The sequence below is a fragment of the Ruditapes philippinarum genome, unplaced genomic scaffold (assembly GCF_026571515.1).
Source record: "Ruditapes philippinarum isolate M1 unplaced genomic scaffold, ASM2657151v2 ctg1351_1_1_1_1, whole genome shotgun sequence".
NCBI classification, from domain to species: Eukaryota; Metazoa; Mollusca; class Bivalvia; order Venerida; family Veneridae; genus Ruditapes; species Ruditapes philippinarum.
The window spans coordinates 1,089-20,343 of record NW_026858449.1 but is presented as its reverse complement, the minus strand read 5'-3'; the positions used below and the strand labels follow the sequence as shown (position 1 = coordinate 20,343).

Sequence of the window (19,255 nt, the reverse complement as noted above, 5' to 3'; positions counted from 1 at the left end):
ATATAAATCAAAGCACAGAAGGCGCTGAATTTGTTTGGGTAAGGTGAAGGTTGTGAGATTATAAACCAATTTGTTTTTGTATAGTGCGAGCAATGCTGTTTCCAGTGTTATAACTGTAGTAAATTGGCTATAAGGCTAATTGCAACACTGATATTCAATTCAATGTTTATTTGGCAATTTAAATTTTTTTTTTAGATATATACGGTGATATTCAGCATACTGATGTATACAGCTGACGATTAGCTGTTTTTCATTTCAAGACTCTTAAAAATAGTTATAAATGTATATTCACTATTCTTTCAGAGTATTATTGTATACGAAACATAAGAAATCAAGATGTAATTACATTTTAACTTTTAACCTTTTAATAAGCAAATGTCATTTGTTTCCCCTGAACAAACATATTCCTGTTTATGCATGTTCTATCGTTATTCTGAACAGTCTTTCTCACTTTAACTTAGTTTCTTCTTTAGAAACATATATTTATGCTGGATTAATGGTAAAATATACAATGTAATTATTTAACTTATATCAGTTCCATTCCTTCCGTCTCTTTGATAATTCACTGTTTAGTCAGAGAAAATATTGTGTTGTCACCAAGGGCCTTGCAGTTGAAAAAAGAGACGATAACCAAGAAACTGTTACCATTTGAATTTCAAAGAAACGTTGAAAACAACACATTTTATTTTCTATAGAATTTTAATGTTTGAAGAAAGACAAATGGCAAAATATGACATAAACTATTAAAAATAAATTCACTTCTGTATCACAGATAAGGGTGAATATGAAACCTATTTTGTTTTCTCACAGGGCATAATTAAGCCAAATAAATTGAGCCGAGTCATGACAAAACCAACATAATGGGTTTGCGACCAGCATGGATCCAGACCAGCCTGCGCATCCGCGCAGTCTGATCAGGACCCATGCTGTTCGCTTGCAAACCCTATAACAAGAGTAGAGAAACTGATACCGAACAGCATGGATCCTGATCAGACTGCGCGGATGCGCAGGCTGGTCTGGATCCATGCTGGTCGCAAACCCATTATGTTGGTTGGCTAAATTAGAATTTAAATACCAGTATAACAATGTTTTTATTTTTTTCAAATGTTATGAATTCGTAGAGGAATGCTCAAGCATATGGAAAGTGATTTAGTTCAAAGACGGTCATAGCTGTACGTGAGTCACATTTTTCAGTAACTTAATCTTAGTCGCTACTTATTACATGTACGACGGTGCATCAATAAATTCTTAAACTAAATGTAATTCAATAGCGTCAAAACTATTGGTCCGTTTAAAATGAAACTTTAAATGCAAATGCAAATCGTGCATTGGACGTTACTTTGAGAAGGAATAATCCTTTTAGGTACTTGAATTGAATCATTTCCCCGTTATTAAATTAGTTTACGAATTTACTGATGCATCCTCGAATATTGATACTCTATAATGTATTTTGAGCTTAGCCATTACCATGCAAAAAAGGACTGAAAGATTAAAAAAAAAACGTTTTAAGAATGTCGTCTGCTGCAAAATGAAGCACATCACATAGCAGAAAACTGCTTAGAACATTCAGGGACGGCAACTAAATATATCACATTTACATGCAAGAATGACGAAAAAGCCTTGAGTGATATTCAAATAGCAAATTATTTGAAAATCAACATCTAAGGCATTAATTACAATTGTACAGTTTTAAAGTTCAATAATTATCATAAATGAATAATTACAATAAGAAAATAGATGTTGAGCCGTACATGTGGAATATAAAAAATGTGTATTTGAAATAATGATAATAAAAATAATTCTAATAAAAACAAACAAAATCAATATGATTGACAAAAATAAATAAATAAATTAACCCATTGACCTTTTTTGAACCGAAAGAGATTAGACTGTGTCATTTGCATAATGTCAGTCTAATTTAACCTGATCTGGCCCTATGTTGCCTGAAGCTCAATTTTTGTATTTTGTTATTGAATAGATTGTTCAAAATACAAAACAGGTAAAAATCTACTTCACAAATTCAATAAATCAGTTTTGGTAATGAGTGTATTACCAATATCCAAGCCACCAAACACATATCTTTGATCTTCATATACACATACATACTCAATTTGATATTTACTTACACACGAAAAATGAGTTTTACAGGGGTCTAGCTGGTTTAAACAGTTAATAAAAGTCGTCAAAAGCTTCCCCGTCATCCTTTTTAGTACCACCATTGACGTCATTCTTGTCAGACAGCTGCAAGTTATCTCCTTCTTTCTTCTCGTTTTCAACACTAGCTTTTCCAACATCAAGTTGATCATTAGAGGTTAGATCAAGACCACTGTCATTTGTTTCTAAATTAGGCATTTGATCCTGATCTTCAATGACATTGTTACTGCCTTCCTCCTTATTTGATGTACGAGAGCTTTCCCTGCTTTGTAGCCTTAGAATGTTTTCAGGAGAGTCTCTTTTCTTTGTACTTTGGTCACTTTCCCTGCTTCTTGTCCTTAATTTGTCATCAGAACTTATTCCTTTATTAGAACTACTTCTTCCACTTCCTGCCCTTGAATTATTTTCAGGAGTGTCTCTTTTACATGTACCATCAAAACTTCCTCTACTCTCAGACCTTTCATTGTTTTCAGTATCCTGTTTAATATTTGACTCAAGTACCAACGAGTTTGCCTCATAATCGCAATGCTCATTCACACTTCTGTCTTCTTTCATTTGGCTTTCGTCATCATGATTAAATATATGTTTATTATCGGTATTGTCCATGTGATCACTTACCTGTTCTTTATCTGTTTTATAATTCTCTGTACTATCCGGTTTAATTTCCGGCGTTTCTCTAACCTTTCGGACAGGTGGTGTGAATTCCTTTGCACATAAAGTTTGGAATTCTTCCCAATGCTTCTCAAGTATTTCAGCAAAGTTTTTAAAGTTTTCCATCGGATAATCTTTTTCCATTTCCATATACCGCTTTTTGAGAACATCACCCAGTTCTTCTCGTCTGTTCTTCATCCAGACAGGGTCGTTGAGGTTCGTTCTAGTGGCTCGTTTCTTCCATACATTTTCTTGTTGTTCAGTTGTTTGATCATTCTTAAACAAATCAAGTTCAATTACAAACCATGCAGCGTCACCATCAATTGTCATATCAAGTGGATCTAATGCCTCAATACCATGACCTTCTTTGACTGCATTCGCAAACACCTCATTAGTATCACCAAGACCTTCATTGGTAAATTCTGCCATAACCCATGCTCCTTCCGCCGGCACTTCGCAATCAAATGCAGTCCATGTCTCTATCCACTTTCTTAGAACGGTAGGATCGGAATGAATATCAGCTGGAAGAGGAAAGGTGAGTTCGTTCGGATTTGTCGTAGCGTCCGGAGGATCATTAGCTATTTTACAGTGCGGATAACTTGCTAACCATCTATTCAACTGATCTCTAAACTCTTTAGCATAGTCTGAATCACTGTCCAACTCTTCAAGAACATTTTCAGCACTTTGCTTCATACGAGACAATTTTTGCTCTTCTGGCACTTCGACAGAATATCCAACGTGACAACATAAAAGGACTTTTGCTAGCTCTTTTCTTGATACCTTATGCTGTCTTGCTATATAAATCGGGTATGAATGAGTGATATATGGATCTACTAGGTCTTTAAAATGATCTACCCGCCCCTGAAAACAGGAAAGAATAACAATTTAAAACACGAGACAGGTTAATGAAGCAAACAGAAAAAACACAACATGAAACAGAACAATATGTCGTAATTGACACTGATTTATTACTAGTTAAGGATAAAAATAGATCAAAATAGAGGATTCTTTCAAGTCAGAAACATTTCGTAAATGATGAAGCTGCATTAAACATCGATGAAAAACATTTTACCAACCTTGATTATCGGTTCCATCTTCTTCCAGCTGTAGATCTTCTTGCCGTATTTAAACCAGTCTAAACCAGACACCTCATTATTGTGTTCTACTATATCATCTATAGTGTACTCGGCATTTATTTCCTCAGCTTCATCCATATCTGATGGAAACGACAAAGGCACCGCGTTGTTATTTTTTATAAATTCTTCTTCTACTTCCTCATGATTGAAGCGAGATCGCTTCTCTTCTTTTCGTTTAGCTATTTCCTCGTGATCCTCTGATCTACTCTTCTGGTAATTTCCTGTCACATTTTTCGTATCGACTTCATGGTCCGGATCACCAGTTAAGAATGTTTGTTTTTGAATTTCCTCGTGATGCCTCTGAGCTTCTAATTTCTTTTCCTCTTCTGCATTAGCAGATTTTAAATGTTCTACATCATTTTCATGTTCAGATTCATTGTCGACATGAGTGTCAATTGGAGTAACTAGTGTTGACGCATTTACTACTTCAGAATTTTGTCTCTGGACTGTATACGTTTTCCTGGTACTTGCACTATTTGCTCTACTTCCTTCTTCTCTTTTCTGCCGGCTGCTATCTGCGCTTTTAGACGACGAGCGACTTGACGCAGACGACTTTCTACTCGACTTTTTCGATTTTTTGCTTCTAATCGAAGATGCAGCAGACGCCTGTCTAGATGGCACTTTTTGATGGCTCTGATAGTTTTTGTTTTCTTCTGGATTCTGGAACGTCTGGACAGCTGTACTGGAACTTCCGCAGCCCATTCTGCGAGGTTATGTCGACCCGAACACCTGCAATAATAATCAATAAACATGTTTATGTATCAATACAAATGTTTTCTTATCTTACATTTACATTATCTTGCTAAAAGAAGATTAACATTATACAATGTATTTTACCTTTATAAAATTTATAATATTCTTTTGACTAAGGTCAACGGTTGGTTTGAATGATTTAAACTGTGTGGGGTGAACCCAAAACAGAGTGATACGAAGGTTATATTTTGGTGTTATTTTTATAATGTCGAAATATTTATTGAAATATTTCCTATCAAGTGATGATTAATATTTTGATTGTTTAAGATATTCAATGATTTTATAAAGAATATTATTTGTATAGATTAATATGAATAATACAAAGTTCAATGCTAAACTAAATATTGATTAATTAAATCAGTCTATATTACCACGATCAAACTATTAACCAAACTATAAACGAAAACATTTGAAGGAAATAATAAGTTAATTGCGTGAAACCCGCATGTAGTGAGTTGGATATAAAACTCATCAATGCAATTGCAAATACAGTAATATCGATAGACCCGCATACATGTATATAGGTATTTTAGACAAATAGTTTTAATCTCAATTAGTACACTTTTACAGTGGGCATCGTGGCCGAGTGGACAAGGTCGTTGACTTTAAACCACTTGCCTTCCACCGCCGTGGCTTCAAATCCCACCAGGGACTTTTAATTTCTTCAAGTGAGGAAGCTATCTAGCTAGCTTACAGAACGTTGATTGTTTTATTCAGGTGGGCCTAGTGGTTAAGGTCGGTGACTTCAAACCACTTGTCTCTCACCGCTTTGGGTTCAAATCCCACTATGGACTTTTTATTCTGCCATGCTGATAGTTCTACTCAGGTGCCCGTTCGTGCCTGAAATATTGCACGAATGGGCACATGATGTCTTCCTCCACCAGTAAAGCATAAACAAATTCACCTTATTTTCCTTACAAACATGACTTACATTATATTCCATATTTATGTATTTAACATTTTACACATGTGTGATAAGGGGGATTTTCATGTATGACAAGATATAACAATGGTGGCCTGGTTGGTACAAGCTACATTAGTCTTCTTTAATCGTCATTAGTACAAATGTACTATATGTGGCGTACTTTGATGCCGCCACACGAAAACAACATTTAGGCCTAAACTCTGACTTAAATGAAAAGTAAATAATCAAACTTGTTTTGTGAAGTCTGAAAACGTTCAAGTATGTGGAATGTCAAAACTTATCTGTAAATTTATCAGACATATGTATGGAATTAGATTACCATACATTTATGAAGCAATTTCATCAGAAGTGCTGAAATATACTATATATTAATAAATGTAAAACTATCCAGAAATGTATATGTACATAGAAGCGATAAAGAATTCAATTTAACCTTGTCAACTAAATGGAGTATCGTCCAAAATAATCTAAAAAATCACGTTTATTGACTTAGTATTTATCTCCTAAGTATTTTTCTTTCGAATGTAAACAAATAGTTCATTCTTTAAATATTTGGTAGATTCTTTTTAGTAGTTATTATCTGACATTATATACAGTATATAAAACTTGTTCAGAAAGACAAATCTTTTTACTGTTTTAGACACGATACTGAACTATAGACATCTTACCATAATGAATGTAAAGTAATCATCCCATAATTCAGTTTTCAATATCTCTTATCCTTCTTTTATCTACGCAAAAGAGTTAACATGATGCAAAGCATGTTTACTTTTTGATAGATTCTAAAATACCACTCTTTTTCACACTTTTCACACTCTTTTTCCCCTTATCTCACTTTTAATACTAATTCACTTCACACAATCTTACTTCAAACTCTACACAAGTTCACATGACAAAGTTCCACTTTATTCTATCTCACTCGACATAATCTCACTTCACACATCATATTTCTCACTATCTCACTTCACACTTTATACAAATCACTTCTCACATACTTCACACTGATCCAGCCTTTCTTTGTGACATTTTTCGTAGCATTCGTCTCACTTTACACATCATATATCTCTTATTACATATTAGTGGTCTCTTGTCACACATGACTTACATATCGACAATTCTCAACAAAATGTCCGAGGGTCTCGGGTTTGAGTGACAATAAGGTTGCAAATCATTTTGCCTCGCGACATTTTGCATAGACTTGGGGCTGCGGTAGTATGGACCCGTGCCTATATATTTACATTAAATTTTGTATCCATCGTCGGGGGCTAGGTGAGTAAGTCATGGTATGGCACCAGTGATTAACAGTGCAGAGAAATGTCTAAGTAACTGGGTATCCTAGCCGGTACAGCCGCAAAACGGTATCCCGATTGTCTCAGGTTCGAGTTCTGATCTCTTTTCGCTATGGCTAACGTCTTACACAGTACACATTTCATAGTTTACATTTACCAGTTATCAAACATATCTTACATCCTATTTAGATATCAATTCATTAATTATTTGTTACATTTTTTCAAATCATTTAACATCATTTGTATTTAATTGTTTAATGTACACGATGACGCATATAAGCATTAGCCTTTTCCCAATTATACGCATTGCAAAAACTGACTTCATTCATACGCGAAGCTTCCTTATTACCAAAACGCCCCAAACCCCACCCCTATTTCGACCAGATTTTGTTGAAATTCTCTCAAACGAGCATTATTGTACGCACAATTATAAGGAACATTTACAAAACAAACCAATATACACATAACATTTATAATGTTTAAATAAGCGAAGCTTAAGTTATTGTACGGTTTGTGTCAAAAGAAAGAATGAGAATATTATATTTATACACGTAGCTGCTTTTTAGGTACGAAATACATTCTTAATTTTAAACTTGACCAACTTGACTATTAAGCTCACTTTCTTGCGTGAATTTTCATCAGAATTCTGCGAATAGTTATGCTTATATGGTTGTGTATGCGAATAAATATTTCTAATAATTATATTTTATTTCAAATATTATGTAAATTACCTTGAAAGATATTCCGTTTTTTCCGATCGAGCCCTTACTTTTTAATGAATATTAAATTTTCGCATTTTAAACTGCTTATATCTTTCTTCAACCACAAGCGTAACAAAGTTCTTTAAATGATCTAATCCGACTTAACACTTGTTAAATATCAAGTGATTATATACATTGTATATGGTAAACAAAATGGCATTAAAATATTTGGCTTAACATGTTTTCCGCAATGTAATTTTAAACCATTAGTCGGTACGGATAAAACAAAAGAAGACCCTGTATAAGATTAATCAATAATCAATAAACTAAAATAAATCGAAGTCTTACCTAAAAAATATCAAGCAAATATATCTACACTATGAAATATGATTTTATATTAGGTGTAAACCATTTCGTTCTATATATCCGATATGTTCCTGATTATTTTTTTAGTTTGACGAAGATCGATACACTACTTATTGACCCTACCCTTATGAACAGTGCGACGGGTATCATGTAATTTGAACGGGTATATTTTTTACATGATTAACTCTATGCTATACACCATTCTGTTAGTTGTATCATTGATATTTTGAATAAATTGAAGGAAGTTTCCGCATGAATCAATAAAGAAACATTATTCTAATATATGTATATATAAATGAAAACTAATGGGCAGAACTTTTATTATATTGTTAAAGGACATGCCCATGTAAAAACAATAAATATATACTTATTTCTTCTTTTTATTTCACTCCTTTAAGGTATTAGCACCCTAATGCATTACCTCCGCTTTGAAGAGTATTCAAATAGGCTAGAATTACTGTTAACTACACTGAAAATGAGGGCCATGGGTTCAATCCCCAGAAGGGTCAACTTTTTTTTTCTTTCTTTTTTTCTTTTAACATTAGTTATGTATCTCCCATGTCCCATATGGAAAGAAAAAAGTGTTTAATTTTGAATTTTTAATTTATATAGGTATTTATTGGCTAAATTATGCTAAATCTAGTAATAAATATGGTACCTGATATTTTCAAAGTGTAATATAATCAAAACTAGACGGTAAAAGTATTTCATATAATACAAGATCAACCAATATACTTTTTTTAAAAAATTAGGGAAACTTTGAAAACAGGCACTCATTTGGGTAAATTTTAAGAATTTTTTGAATTAGCCTCCCTAAGTAGAAAAAATGGTCAGACATGTGGTAAAAATGGGTGGGGTAGGGTAACATTTTTTATACAGATTTCATAAATTTTAAGTAGAAACCATAATTTTGCTTATGTGGATTGTTAGCTGAATGGTACTATTTGTTTCTTACCAAAAATTCATAGGAATATTTTTCATTAGAATGATATTGCAGATTATGTAAAGGTTCCTCATTTCTAAAAAAGGGCCCTCATAACATCCTAGCTTGAGTTCAGAAAAGTGGCCATAACTTAATTTCTGTACGTTAAACTTTGTTTAAATTTTGCATACAGGTGTACTTTAAGGTATACATCTGACCTATGATGTCAATTCTTTAGTTCCTGATAGTGCCCATTAGGGTCCTAATACCTTAAAGATGTAACCAATGAACTTTGCAACATTTGATCTCAATATAAATCATCATTTATACATGTATAAATGTATAACTCGTTTTCATTTCCCAAGTCTGACAAATCAATGAGTACACAATTGTTAAAATCTTTATTGGACGAGGCGAAAGTCGAGTCCAATTCATTCTTTGCAGCTGAGTCCAATATAGTCAGTATGGTACTCAACAATGTACGATGAACACTTAATTGTATAATATCAATGATACAGATACTTTGAGAAGAATATGGATTTAATATCTATTTTTTTTTGGACTCGGAAAATGAAAACGAGGCTAGAAAATGTATAATATTGATTTGATATGTATTTGTTGTTCGGAAAATGAAAATGAGGCAATATAGAATACAATATCATATTGTAACATTTTATCTATTGTATGTACATACGTTTGCGTGACTATCTAGAACAAGCTTAAATATTTTCATGTCACATAACAAACATACAAAAATATCGGGGACACAGATTATCCGCACGGTATTTATTAAGACACGTACACATTCACGAGTGTGTTTAAACAATCAACGGTTGTACATCGATCATTTCGCAAGAAACCGACCTTTGAAGTATTATAATTGAGTTCAATAATACCATACCGTATCATGTACAGGTAAATGACAGCCGGTAGCCAAAACAAGTAAAAACAGCTACAGTGTAAATGCGAATTAAGCGCTCATAAATCGAAAGCAATTATGGTTTTAGATAACAATACTAATTTTGAACTATCGGGAAAATATGAAACATACTTTAAACATAAGACAGCCTGTTTCAGTGATTTCCTTATTTAAGTGCTCTTTAAGAAGAAAACAAAATGCTGCCAAAAAGCGTTTGAAAATGTTTATTATAGCGGACATTTTTTATATAGAGTCATAACTGGAGGCTACGGTGGCACAAAAGGTGACATGTGTGTGTTTTTATTTAAATTTTAAGGTAAAAAAAATATATATAGTGTAATCTGATTGTTTAATTAACTCGTGTGCACGACTTAGTTATCTCGTTCCCACGACTTAGTAACTCGTGGCCACGACATACTAGTAGTATCTCGTGCCCACGACTTAATTCTCTTGTGGCCACGACTTAGTAACTCGTGGCCACGACTTAGTATCTCGTGGCCACGACATAGTATTTCGTTCCCACGACTTAACTTACTCGTGGCCACGATTTAGTAACTCGTGGCCACGACATAGTATCTCGTTGCCACGACATAGTATCTCGTGCCCACGACTTAGCTATCTCGTGGCCACGACTTAGTAACTCGTGCCCACGACATAGTATCTCGTGCGCACGAGATAAATAAAAACACACACATGTCACCTTTGTGCCACCGTACATATCACTTTTTAATCATCAAAGGTCAAATTTTAATTACTAATTTTGCTTTCAACCGCCTATCTATTTTGTGTCAATAACAAAGCTCAATGACATGACCCTTTGAAAAAAGCTCTATCTCATTAAATATTAATGAAAATCTAATCTAATTGAAAGACTTTTGCCATTCAATGCCTATGTCAATAAAAATAATATTGTGCGTTATGTAAAGGAACAAAATATTTAACTGCTATTTCTAGTGTTTTTTTTTAATTTTTTTTTTTTTTGGCGAAGATTTCAGGATTGTGTATCAATCACTTTAATTAAAATTTACTGACAGATTTCTTTCATTCTAGGTGTTTTGTAATCATTTTATTCACAGTATTTATAAACAATAATTTTACAATCCACCGACAGCAAATACCTATACAGCATTATAAACTTAAACTATTAATATATTTTATGCACAGTGTTCTTCCTTTTTTTCTTTTTTTTTAAAGTATGTATTTTTGATACTGAATATGTCAAAAATATGCCATGTGTTGAAATACTTTAAGATATAATGTTAATATAATGCTAATGAATAAATAAGATAATAATTGAAATATGTATAAATGTTTCTTGTTTATTCTGGCCTCTACACACATAGATATTTGCAATAGATTGACTTTTCCTTCATTCATTCCTCTCCGTTTTCCTTCTTTCCTCCTCTGTTTCCTTTCTATCTCCTCGTTTTCTTTCCTCCCTGTTTCCTTCCCTTCTACTTGGTTTCCTTCCTTCCCTTTTCGGTTTCCTTGCTTCCTTCCTTGCTTGCTTGCTTCCTTGCTTGCTTGCTTCCTTCCTTCTTTGTGTGTATCGTGATGGGTTTATTGTTATTGTTGTTAGCATATATCGTGTATTGTGTTTATCGTGGATGATATGTATCGTGGTAATTTATTTTGTGGTTAGCATATATCGTGTATTTTGTTTATCGTGGATGATATGTATAGTGGTAATTTATTTTGTGTTAGCATATATCGTGTATTGTGTTAATCGTGGATGATATGTATCGTGGTAATTTATTTTGTGGTTAGCATATATCGTGTATTGTGTTTATCGTGGATGATATGTATCGTGGTAATTTATTTTGTGGTTAGCATATATCGTGGCTGGTTATATCGTGGGTGATATGTATCGTGGTAATTTATTTTGTGGTTAGCATATATCGTGTATTGTGTTTATCGTGGATGATAAGTATCGTGGTAATTTATTTTGTGGTTAGCATATACATGTATGGTGTTTATCGTGGCTGGTATGTATCGTGGTAAGTTTATTTTGTGGTTAGCATATATCGTGGCTAGTTATATCGTGGCTGGTTATATCGTCGTGGTAAGTTTATTTTGTGGTTAGCATATATCGTGGCTGGTTATATCGTGGATGGTATGTATCGTGGTAATTTATTTTGTGGTTAGCATATATCGTGTATTGTGTTTATCGTGGATGATAAGTATCGTGGTAATTTATTTTGTGGTTAGCATATATCGTGTATTGTGTTTATCGTGGATGATATGAATCGTGGTAATTTATTTTGTGGTTATTATATCGTGGCTAGTTATATCATGGATGGTTTGTATCGTGGTAAAAAGGTTTATGGTATATAAAGTGGTTCGTAATTTCGTAAAAATATGATTTGTATATTAACGTGGTTGGTATGTGTTGTTGAGGGTAAACATCGTGATTGGTAAAAAGTATGTGTCATTTAGTAAATATTTTATCGTATATTTCATCTTTCTATGAACGTTTTGCTTATTGCTTATTCCACTAGAATCCAATTTCCACGTTTTTCTTTCTTTCACGCCAACGTTTTGTTTAGAAAATATGTAATAAAAATATGGGAAAAAAGTAAAACCATTGTGGGAGTTGTTTGAATGATAATTTTTTTCTGTCTCAAAGCAAACGGCACATCATGACAACTTGTTTACATACATTTATCAAATGTGAAACTTTTCCTACGGCAATTAACTATTTTGTCAATTTTCTTTTTTGCTTGAACGCTGTTTATATAATTCTAACAAAAGGCATAAGCATGCTTTATCACTTGTTAGGATACAGTCAAGTGAAACCGACATCTCTCATTTATCCGTCCGTGTTTTCGTTTCTAGCGTAACTGTTGTTACTGTCAGTCAGATATGTTCATTTAAACATTTGTTAACACTTGAAAGAAGTTATTAATTTCTCGGTAAATGAAGACACCTTAATGTAAACTCGTTGGGGGTTTGTAAAATATTGTTAAATCACGACGAGCAGAGATGTTTGAAGGTATGTGTCTTTAATTAACAGATGAAACCAGATTGTAAAAACTTATGTCAAAACATTTATGTATCATTTTTACGGAAGAAAAATCATTTAAACAGTTTGAGTGGAAACACAAAGAAAATTATACTATCATTATTATGCCGTCAACGAATACAAAAACACACATAAGTTTCTGAAACAGAAAATTCCTACGTGATTATATCATTATTAGATTGACGCGTTTTAAATGATTTATAAATTGATGGAATTAAAAACAAAAATAGTTTAGTAAAGTTTTATGTTCAAGATGGCGAGGCGTCTTTGCTTTTTTATTTGTGTTTGTCTGTTGATTTTTGTATTTAACCATAGGTTGAATTCCAGAGCATTTTTGATAGACCAAATGTTAATTGGGTTCGAATCTGTGGATGAACATGATCCATTTGTGCTACAATAACAAACTTAGAAAAAAAAAAAGAAAGATTGTTTTATAGGAGGATCTGCACTAGTTCGGAGAAAACTATTAACTAACATGTACCTCAATGTACCCACGTCGTTTTTATGGGGCTTTTATGCGAACGTTGATGACGGGTATAAATTAATTTAAAGACAGTGATATATTTTCTCACTCAATGTAAATGTCAAACTGTGGCTGTAAACACTTAATTCTTACATGCTCTTACCACTACAATTTTTTTAAATAATAAAATAAATGATAAAATATAGGTACGTAAAGAGATAGGTTTGAAAACTACTTTATGTGGTTGTATGGAAAACCTTTTTTGGATTATTTTTAGAATACTTAAGTTACATATATGATACCTGTAGTATAAACGAAAATTACCATCCAATATTAATCTTTTTATATATCATATGTGTTTTGTCAAAATGTTTGTAATTAAATATGTTTTAACTTAATATTGAAACGTTTGATGCCTTAATAATTCTTTATAATCTATGATTAGTGATAATGCAATTGTATTTTAAAAAAAGTTATCCTCGTTTTTTTGTATATACGTATGTTATCATAAATTCATCAGATATTTTTGACGTCCTAGTGATGATATGGAATTTCATTCTTAAATATTTAGGTACTAACATATTCAAAGCCTTAGCTATCCAAAATAAAATATTTTTACCATACCAATACGCATTCACATGGCACAATAAAACGAGACAGAATTAGACCAAAAAAATCCTTTTATGGTATAAATTAACTAAAATAATAATGATGACTTAATGTAATAATACAATCTCCTACGCAGTGATCCCCCCTTATCAGTGCAATCTGCCAAGGGAGGTAACCACTGTGAGAAGTTTTGTAATCATAATCACCTTGAACCAAAATAACCAAAAAATACTACTTAACCAGATACGGCATAACCGGCCTTCCATACATATTTTCCCGGGACATTGTTAACTTAAGATACATTATAAGTATGAAACCAGCTACATAATTAATAGTTTGAGATGTTTTGTACTTGAACTTTTAAGAGTCTGTGTCTTTAGTCAACGAGGAAAAAACTGCATAAAATCAAGTGCTTTGAAATTATGTTTCATTTTTAATGTGAAAACCTCATTATGAACATATTTCGCAATGTAATAGGCAATGCCGGTAAAATGGGGGTTTTCAAGTGCTCATGTAACTTTATGTCAATTTAGATGTTCTACTCTTTGACATGACATAAAACGGCCCTTTCTCGTGCATGCTTTTTATCTCGTAAAAGACCAGGCACGTGTTATATTCGATGAGTTTTTATATTTTTATTGCTATTTAGATTTGTAAATAAATATTAAACTAAAGCTATAAATGCTAAGAAACCATCAAAGCTGTTAGCCGCACCAGAACCACTCTATCTAATAAACAGAGAATGAGAAAATATACATTATGATCAAAAATACATTTATTCCTGGAACAACCAAATTATGTAATTAAAGTTGATATCAAAATTCGGAGGGCGTTTTCGTATTATTTCGGCACGTCTTAGTTCCCTACTCGACACTTCTCAATGCTAAACAAAAAATAATAAAAAACATCGTGATTAACATAATCATCATCGTTGTTGTCGTATATGTCTTTTGCATATCAACAACAACAACAACAACAACAACATCATCATCATCATCGTCATCATCATCATCATTTTCATCACAGACAACAACACCAACAACGATTGCAGCAGCAGCAACAACAAAAACAACAACACCTACAACAAAAAACCGAAAATTGCTACCTCGACCACTTACAATAACAACAACAACAACAACAACAACAACAAATAGATAAAAAATAGTTTCAAAGCAACAACAGTACAAAGGAAGATAAGAACAAAACAACATTAACAACAATAAGCCAATAAGCCAGCAGCTAGAAATCAACAACACAAGAAACATTACTTAATTCCAGCTATAGGTAATGAGTTATTTACAGGCAATACTAATACAATCTTGTATATAAGTGTTTGAGACTTTCTTTGCGATAATCCCAGGGTATAAAACTACAATATTACACGGGCATTTTCGCGTATATTTTCACAACCTTTATAGAAAACACATTCCCTGAAGATGTAGAATTAATTATTAGCAATAATCTGGATAATTAAATTTTAAAAGACACTATAATTTTATCACCATAGCATAATGTACTTCCCAAGTTTCTTCCTATATGTTTATGTAATTTAAGCATTGGAATTGAAAGGGGTAGTGTATTTTTATACGTAATAACATATAGTAGAAATGTCTGTTTCCACTGAGAACATATCTCCGTCAGCTTGACTTCGGAATAAAAAAGGAGCACGTTTAATGTGAAAGTAATCCCGTGGATCTGGCAAAGGGCAACCCCGTCGAGCGCGAAATGGAGGTGTGTGTTTTAAAAGTTAAGGTAAGTACCCGCCGGCATCTGCTCATTAAATATCTAAAATCTTTATGAAAGGTAGTAAGAATGCTTTAATCTTTTGGGGGTACCATCGTGGAATATTTAATACTGTTAATTTTACTGCTCCTCCTCTACTAATAAATAACGCAAAAACGTCACACCGCATGGGTTTCCCCTATTCCCTATGTGAATAATGGAAATAGAATGTAGCATGGATTTCACGCGGATCATTATGTCAATTTATACGAAATAAATGGCGACGTAACAAGACAAAAATTCATGACAGGAATGCACATTGGTTATGGTACCATTTATAATATCATCCCAAAATATGCCAAAGATTACGGTAAAATGTCATAAGATCTGAAGTGTCGTAAATTTTGAGGTTATTAGAAGAATATACAAAGACTTGGACATAGAATTTCCAGCCTCTTTGCAATAAAAGTAGTCAATTCATTAACTTAAAAGTCTCGTAAAAACTGTGTTTATTGGTGGTTTTAACATATCTTACAACTAAGAATGTCTTTGCTTTACAAACGTTTGCGATAATCTACGGCAATAGCATGAATCGGCGACCCTGACCTTTGTCATTTTGGTCTAGTTTTATGCCATGGTGTGCCATGAACAAATTTGAAAAACAAAAACAACAACAAGCACCCAACAACCCTCCAGCCATCCCCTCACAGAAAAACAACAAGAAAAGCATTGATGCACAGCATTAAAGGTCGTCCAAGCAAGAAATGCAGCAAATGAAGATGAACTAGTAGACATCTGATGACCAGATATTCTTATAAACTTTTCAATGGTTAATTGGTTTTTACCAGAATTGTATAATATTTATGAATGGCCGGACGAAAGACATAATAATTATGTCCTGCAAAATTCTCCAGTTCGTTATTTATTACCATAGCGTGACACGAATGACCGTTTCGTTAACTAAAACCACTTCCATAAATAGATTTTCAGACATTCACAATGTTAAAGTAATCATTTCATTTATAGGTACAACAATACAAAATAACCCACTGTGTACTATTAAAAAAAAACCGAAGATTTATTGACGGATTTATAAAATAATTTCATTTGAATATGTTTGCATTGCGAAATTCTCCAGTTCGCTATTCATTGTACATATCGCGACATTTCATTTTTGATAATCAAACACCCTCATACAAATCGGAATGATCGGTTAATATGACCGACGAAAAGGCCCGAGAAGTTGCAGTTGCCCTTTCACAAACCATAAAGGGCGTCGCGCTTCGGCGCGGACGCCAACAACATCAAAAACAAACAAATACACACACGCACGCGCGCGATCAAAAAAAAACCCCCCCCAAAAAAAAAAAAAAAAAAAACAACAACAAAAAAAAACAACAACATAAAAACAACAAAAAAAACAACAACAACAACAAAAAAAAAACCACACACACACAATAAATAAGAATGTGCTAAGTTATAATATACAAAGGACACTCACATAAATCATTTTAAAGGTCGATAGCAAGTCTCATGGTTTTAAATAAAACAAAAATAAACTGCTAATTTTTATAAATAATCGTGTTTCTTTAGTTAAGAATAGAAATACCACCTAAGCTCGTTTCTTCACTTGGCTTCATTGAAACGAAAAAAGCAGACAAACATAAAATGTCCGCTGACACCAATCTATTCTATCCTAATATGAAAATCTGACAGATATAGGAGACCAACAAATCAAAGCACTGAAAAAAATGTCTTGAACTGAACTGTGTTGCGCGTTCAAATTTGATAGAAGTGACCTCGATAGTGCACGAACGGAAATTCTCTTAATAGTCAAGTGTTTGTGGATCAGCCACTTTTAAATCTAGCATTATACTATCATTTTTTGTGTGCTATTCACCTACCTATTGCGTGAATATAGTATAAAGTACTGTCGTATAATTATGAATTACGTTTTACATAATAAAGGGAGATCACAAATATAGCTGTACTTTAAAACTTCCAAAGTATTACTTCCCTTACTTTGAATAACATTTACTCAAATGATCATGATTCAGCGGTCCAAAGTTAACCAACCAATGATCAGGTTCACTTCATGTTCGAAATGTAAGAAATATGCATTTTACTATCCGCCTAAGGGATAACTTTAACAAATGACTTTATGAAGAAAACTGTAGCATTCCGATCATAACTCAGCTGAACAACTGTCTCCCGAAACAGGAAATGTGAAGGCCGTGAATATGGCCAGGATGGTCGACATTAAATATTAAGCAAGACATTTAATTTCTTAATGTCGACCTGGATCTTTCTGCTAGCACTTTTGGCATATCTATTGAGAGATGGGTTCTCCAAACAGCTGTCCTTTGTTGACAGACCTTATTCGGAGAAGGTCCTTTAACACAGATCCGACTGTATATTTGTGTTTTATAGCGTCTTGACGGAGTAATATGCAAAAATTAACCAGTCACGTGACATTTTGTATCAATAAAGATCATCAATATTCCCCCGTGCACTTTTCCCCATTGCAAATGAATTGATCGCCTGCCAGTTAAATTTATGTTATTCATGCTGAAAATCTGTATATATACAACTAATGTCAGTTATTATTTTCTACTTATGAATTTCTTTTTATTTCCTCTATTTTCGGTTATTATATATAATTATATATGTATGTATACATATTAACGCGTTCGACTAAAACCGACTCTATGTCTATAAAAAAGAAACAAATTTGCAAAATTTTGTAGTGTAAATAACATAAAAATATCGTAAATTCGCACAAATAGCCATTCTTCTTTTGACTCAATGATAAATCAATGGGCCCAATGTATTGACCTACAATGTCAGAGTGATATACGATACGGCACGATATACCACGATAACTCTGGGAATAGACCATGAATATACATTAATATATAAATCATATTTTGTTAGTTTGTTGGTATACGTTATAGCAAAATGTATAATAATACATGTATTATCTCATAATTTATACATCATAAATACCGCCACGGATTTATATTGCAATATAAATCCGTGATACCGCTAAGATCTTTAGACCAATAACGAAAAATTCTATACAACTCTAATAAAACAATTGCCTACGGTATAAAAAAAAAATAGATTACATGTGAAAATCAATCCAACTGATAGAAAAAAATACACTTACCCATTTTCTATAGAGACGAAAAACTTGTTGAAAATAAATCACAATCTTATCAGGAAGTAAAGAGTGTTACAATACATCAAGCAACATTTTCAGTGTCACATTAGCTGAGTCAGAATCAAAAATAGAAAATTTATGTACATCATATTTTATTTATACACACATATCCGAATAGAGAACGAAGTTAATTAAGCAACATGCGACTATATGGTATATTATACATGTAAAATAATAAACACCCTGTAGATATTTATCGGGAAAAAAGTGGCTCGTTCAATAACACAAAAACAATGGAAGATAGACTTTATACAAAAATTACATTGTAAGAACAATTGTTTGTATTTACACATAAACATTTTCTTTTCATTGCCAATCGAGTTGATATTTTTTCCGATAGAATAAAGCCTCGACCTATTGAAATGGAATAATGCACCGCACGAGCGTGTTATAACTGATT

At 32.8% G+C, this 19,255-nt stretch overlaps 1 protein-coding gene across 3 annotated transcripts; it reads right to left on the bottom strand.

The window, feature by feature from the left end:
- Nucleotides 1–681: 681 nt before the first annotated feature.
- Nucleotides 682–19,013, bottom strand: LOC132753195 (uncharacterized). 3 transcript variants are annotated; one of them, XM_060743637.1, is made up of 3 exons: nt 18,802–19,013; nt 3,882–4,670; nt 682–3,666 (listed from the first exon to the last, which is right to left on the bottom strand). In XM_060743637.1, exons 2-3 carry the CDS (start codon nt 4,641–4,643, stop codon nt 2,170–2,172), a joined length of 2,259 nt encoding a protein of 752 aa, XP_060599620.1. In that variant the 5' UTR covers nt 4,644–4,670; nt 18,802–19,013; the 3' UTR covers nt 682–2,169. The 3 variants fall into 3 exon arrangements, with proteins under 3 accessions (XP_060599620.1, XP_060599621.1, XP_060599622.1); XM_060743638.1 differs by lacking the exon at nt 18,802–19,013 and adding an exon at nt 7,958–8,088; XM_060743639.1 differs by lacking the exon at nt 18,802–19,013 and adding an exon at nt 7,640–7,871.
- Nucleotides 19,014–19,255: the final 242 nt, after the last annotated feature.

Excerpts from the sequence above, each read along its gene's own strand:
- LOC132753195 (XM_060743637.1), bottom strand. The coding sequence starts at position 4,643 with ATGGGCTGCGGAAGTTCCAGTACAGCTGTCCAGACGTTCCAGAATCCA. Across the intron at positions 3,667-3,881 it reads AGATGGAACCGATAATCAAG|GGGCGGGTAGATCATTTTAA; the intron begins GTTGGTAAAATG and ends TCCTGTTTTCAG.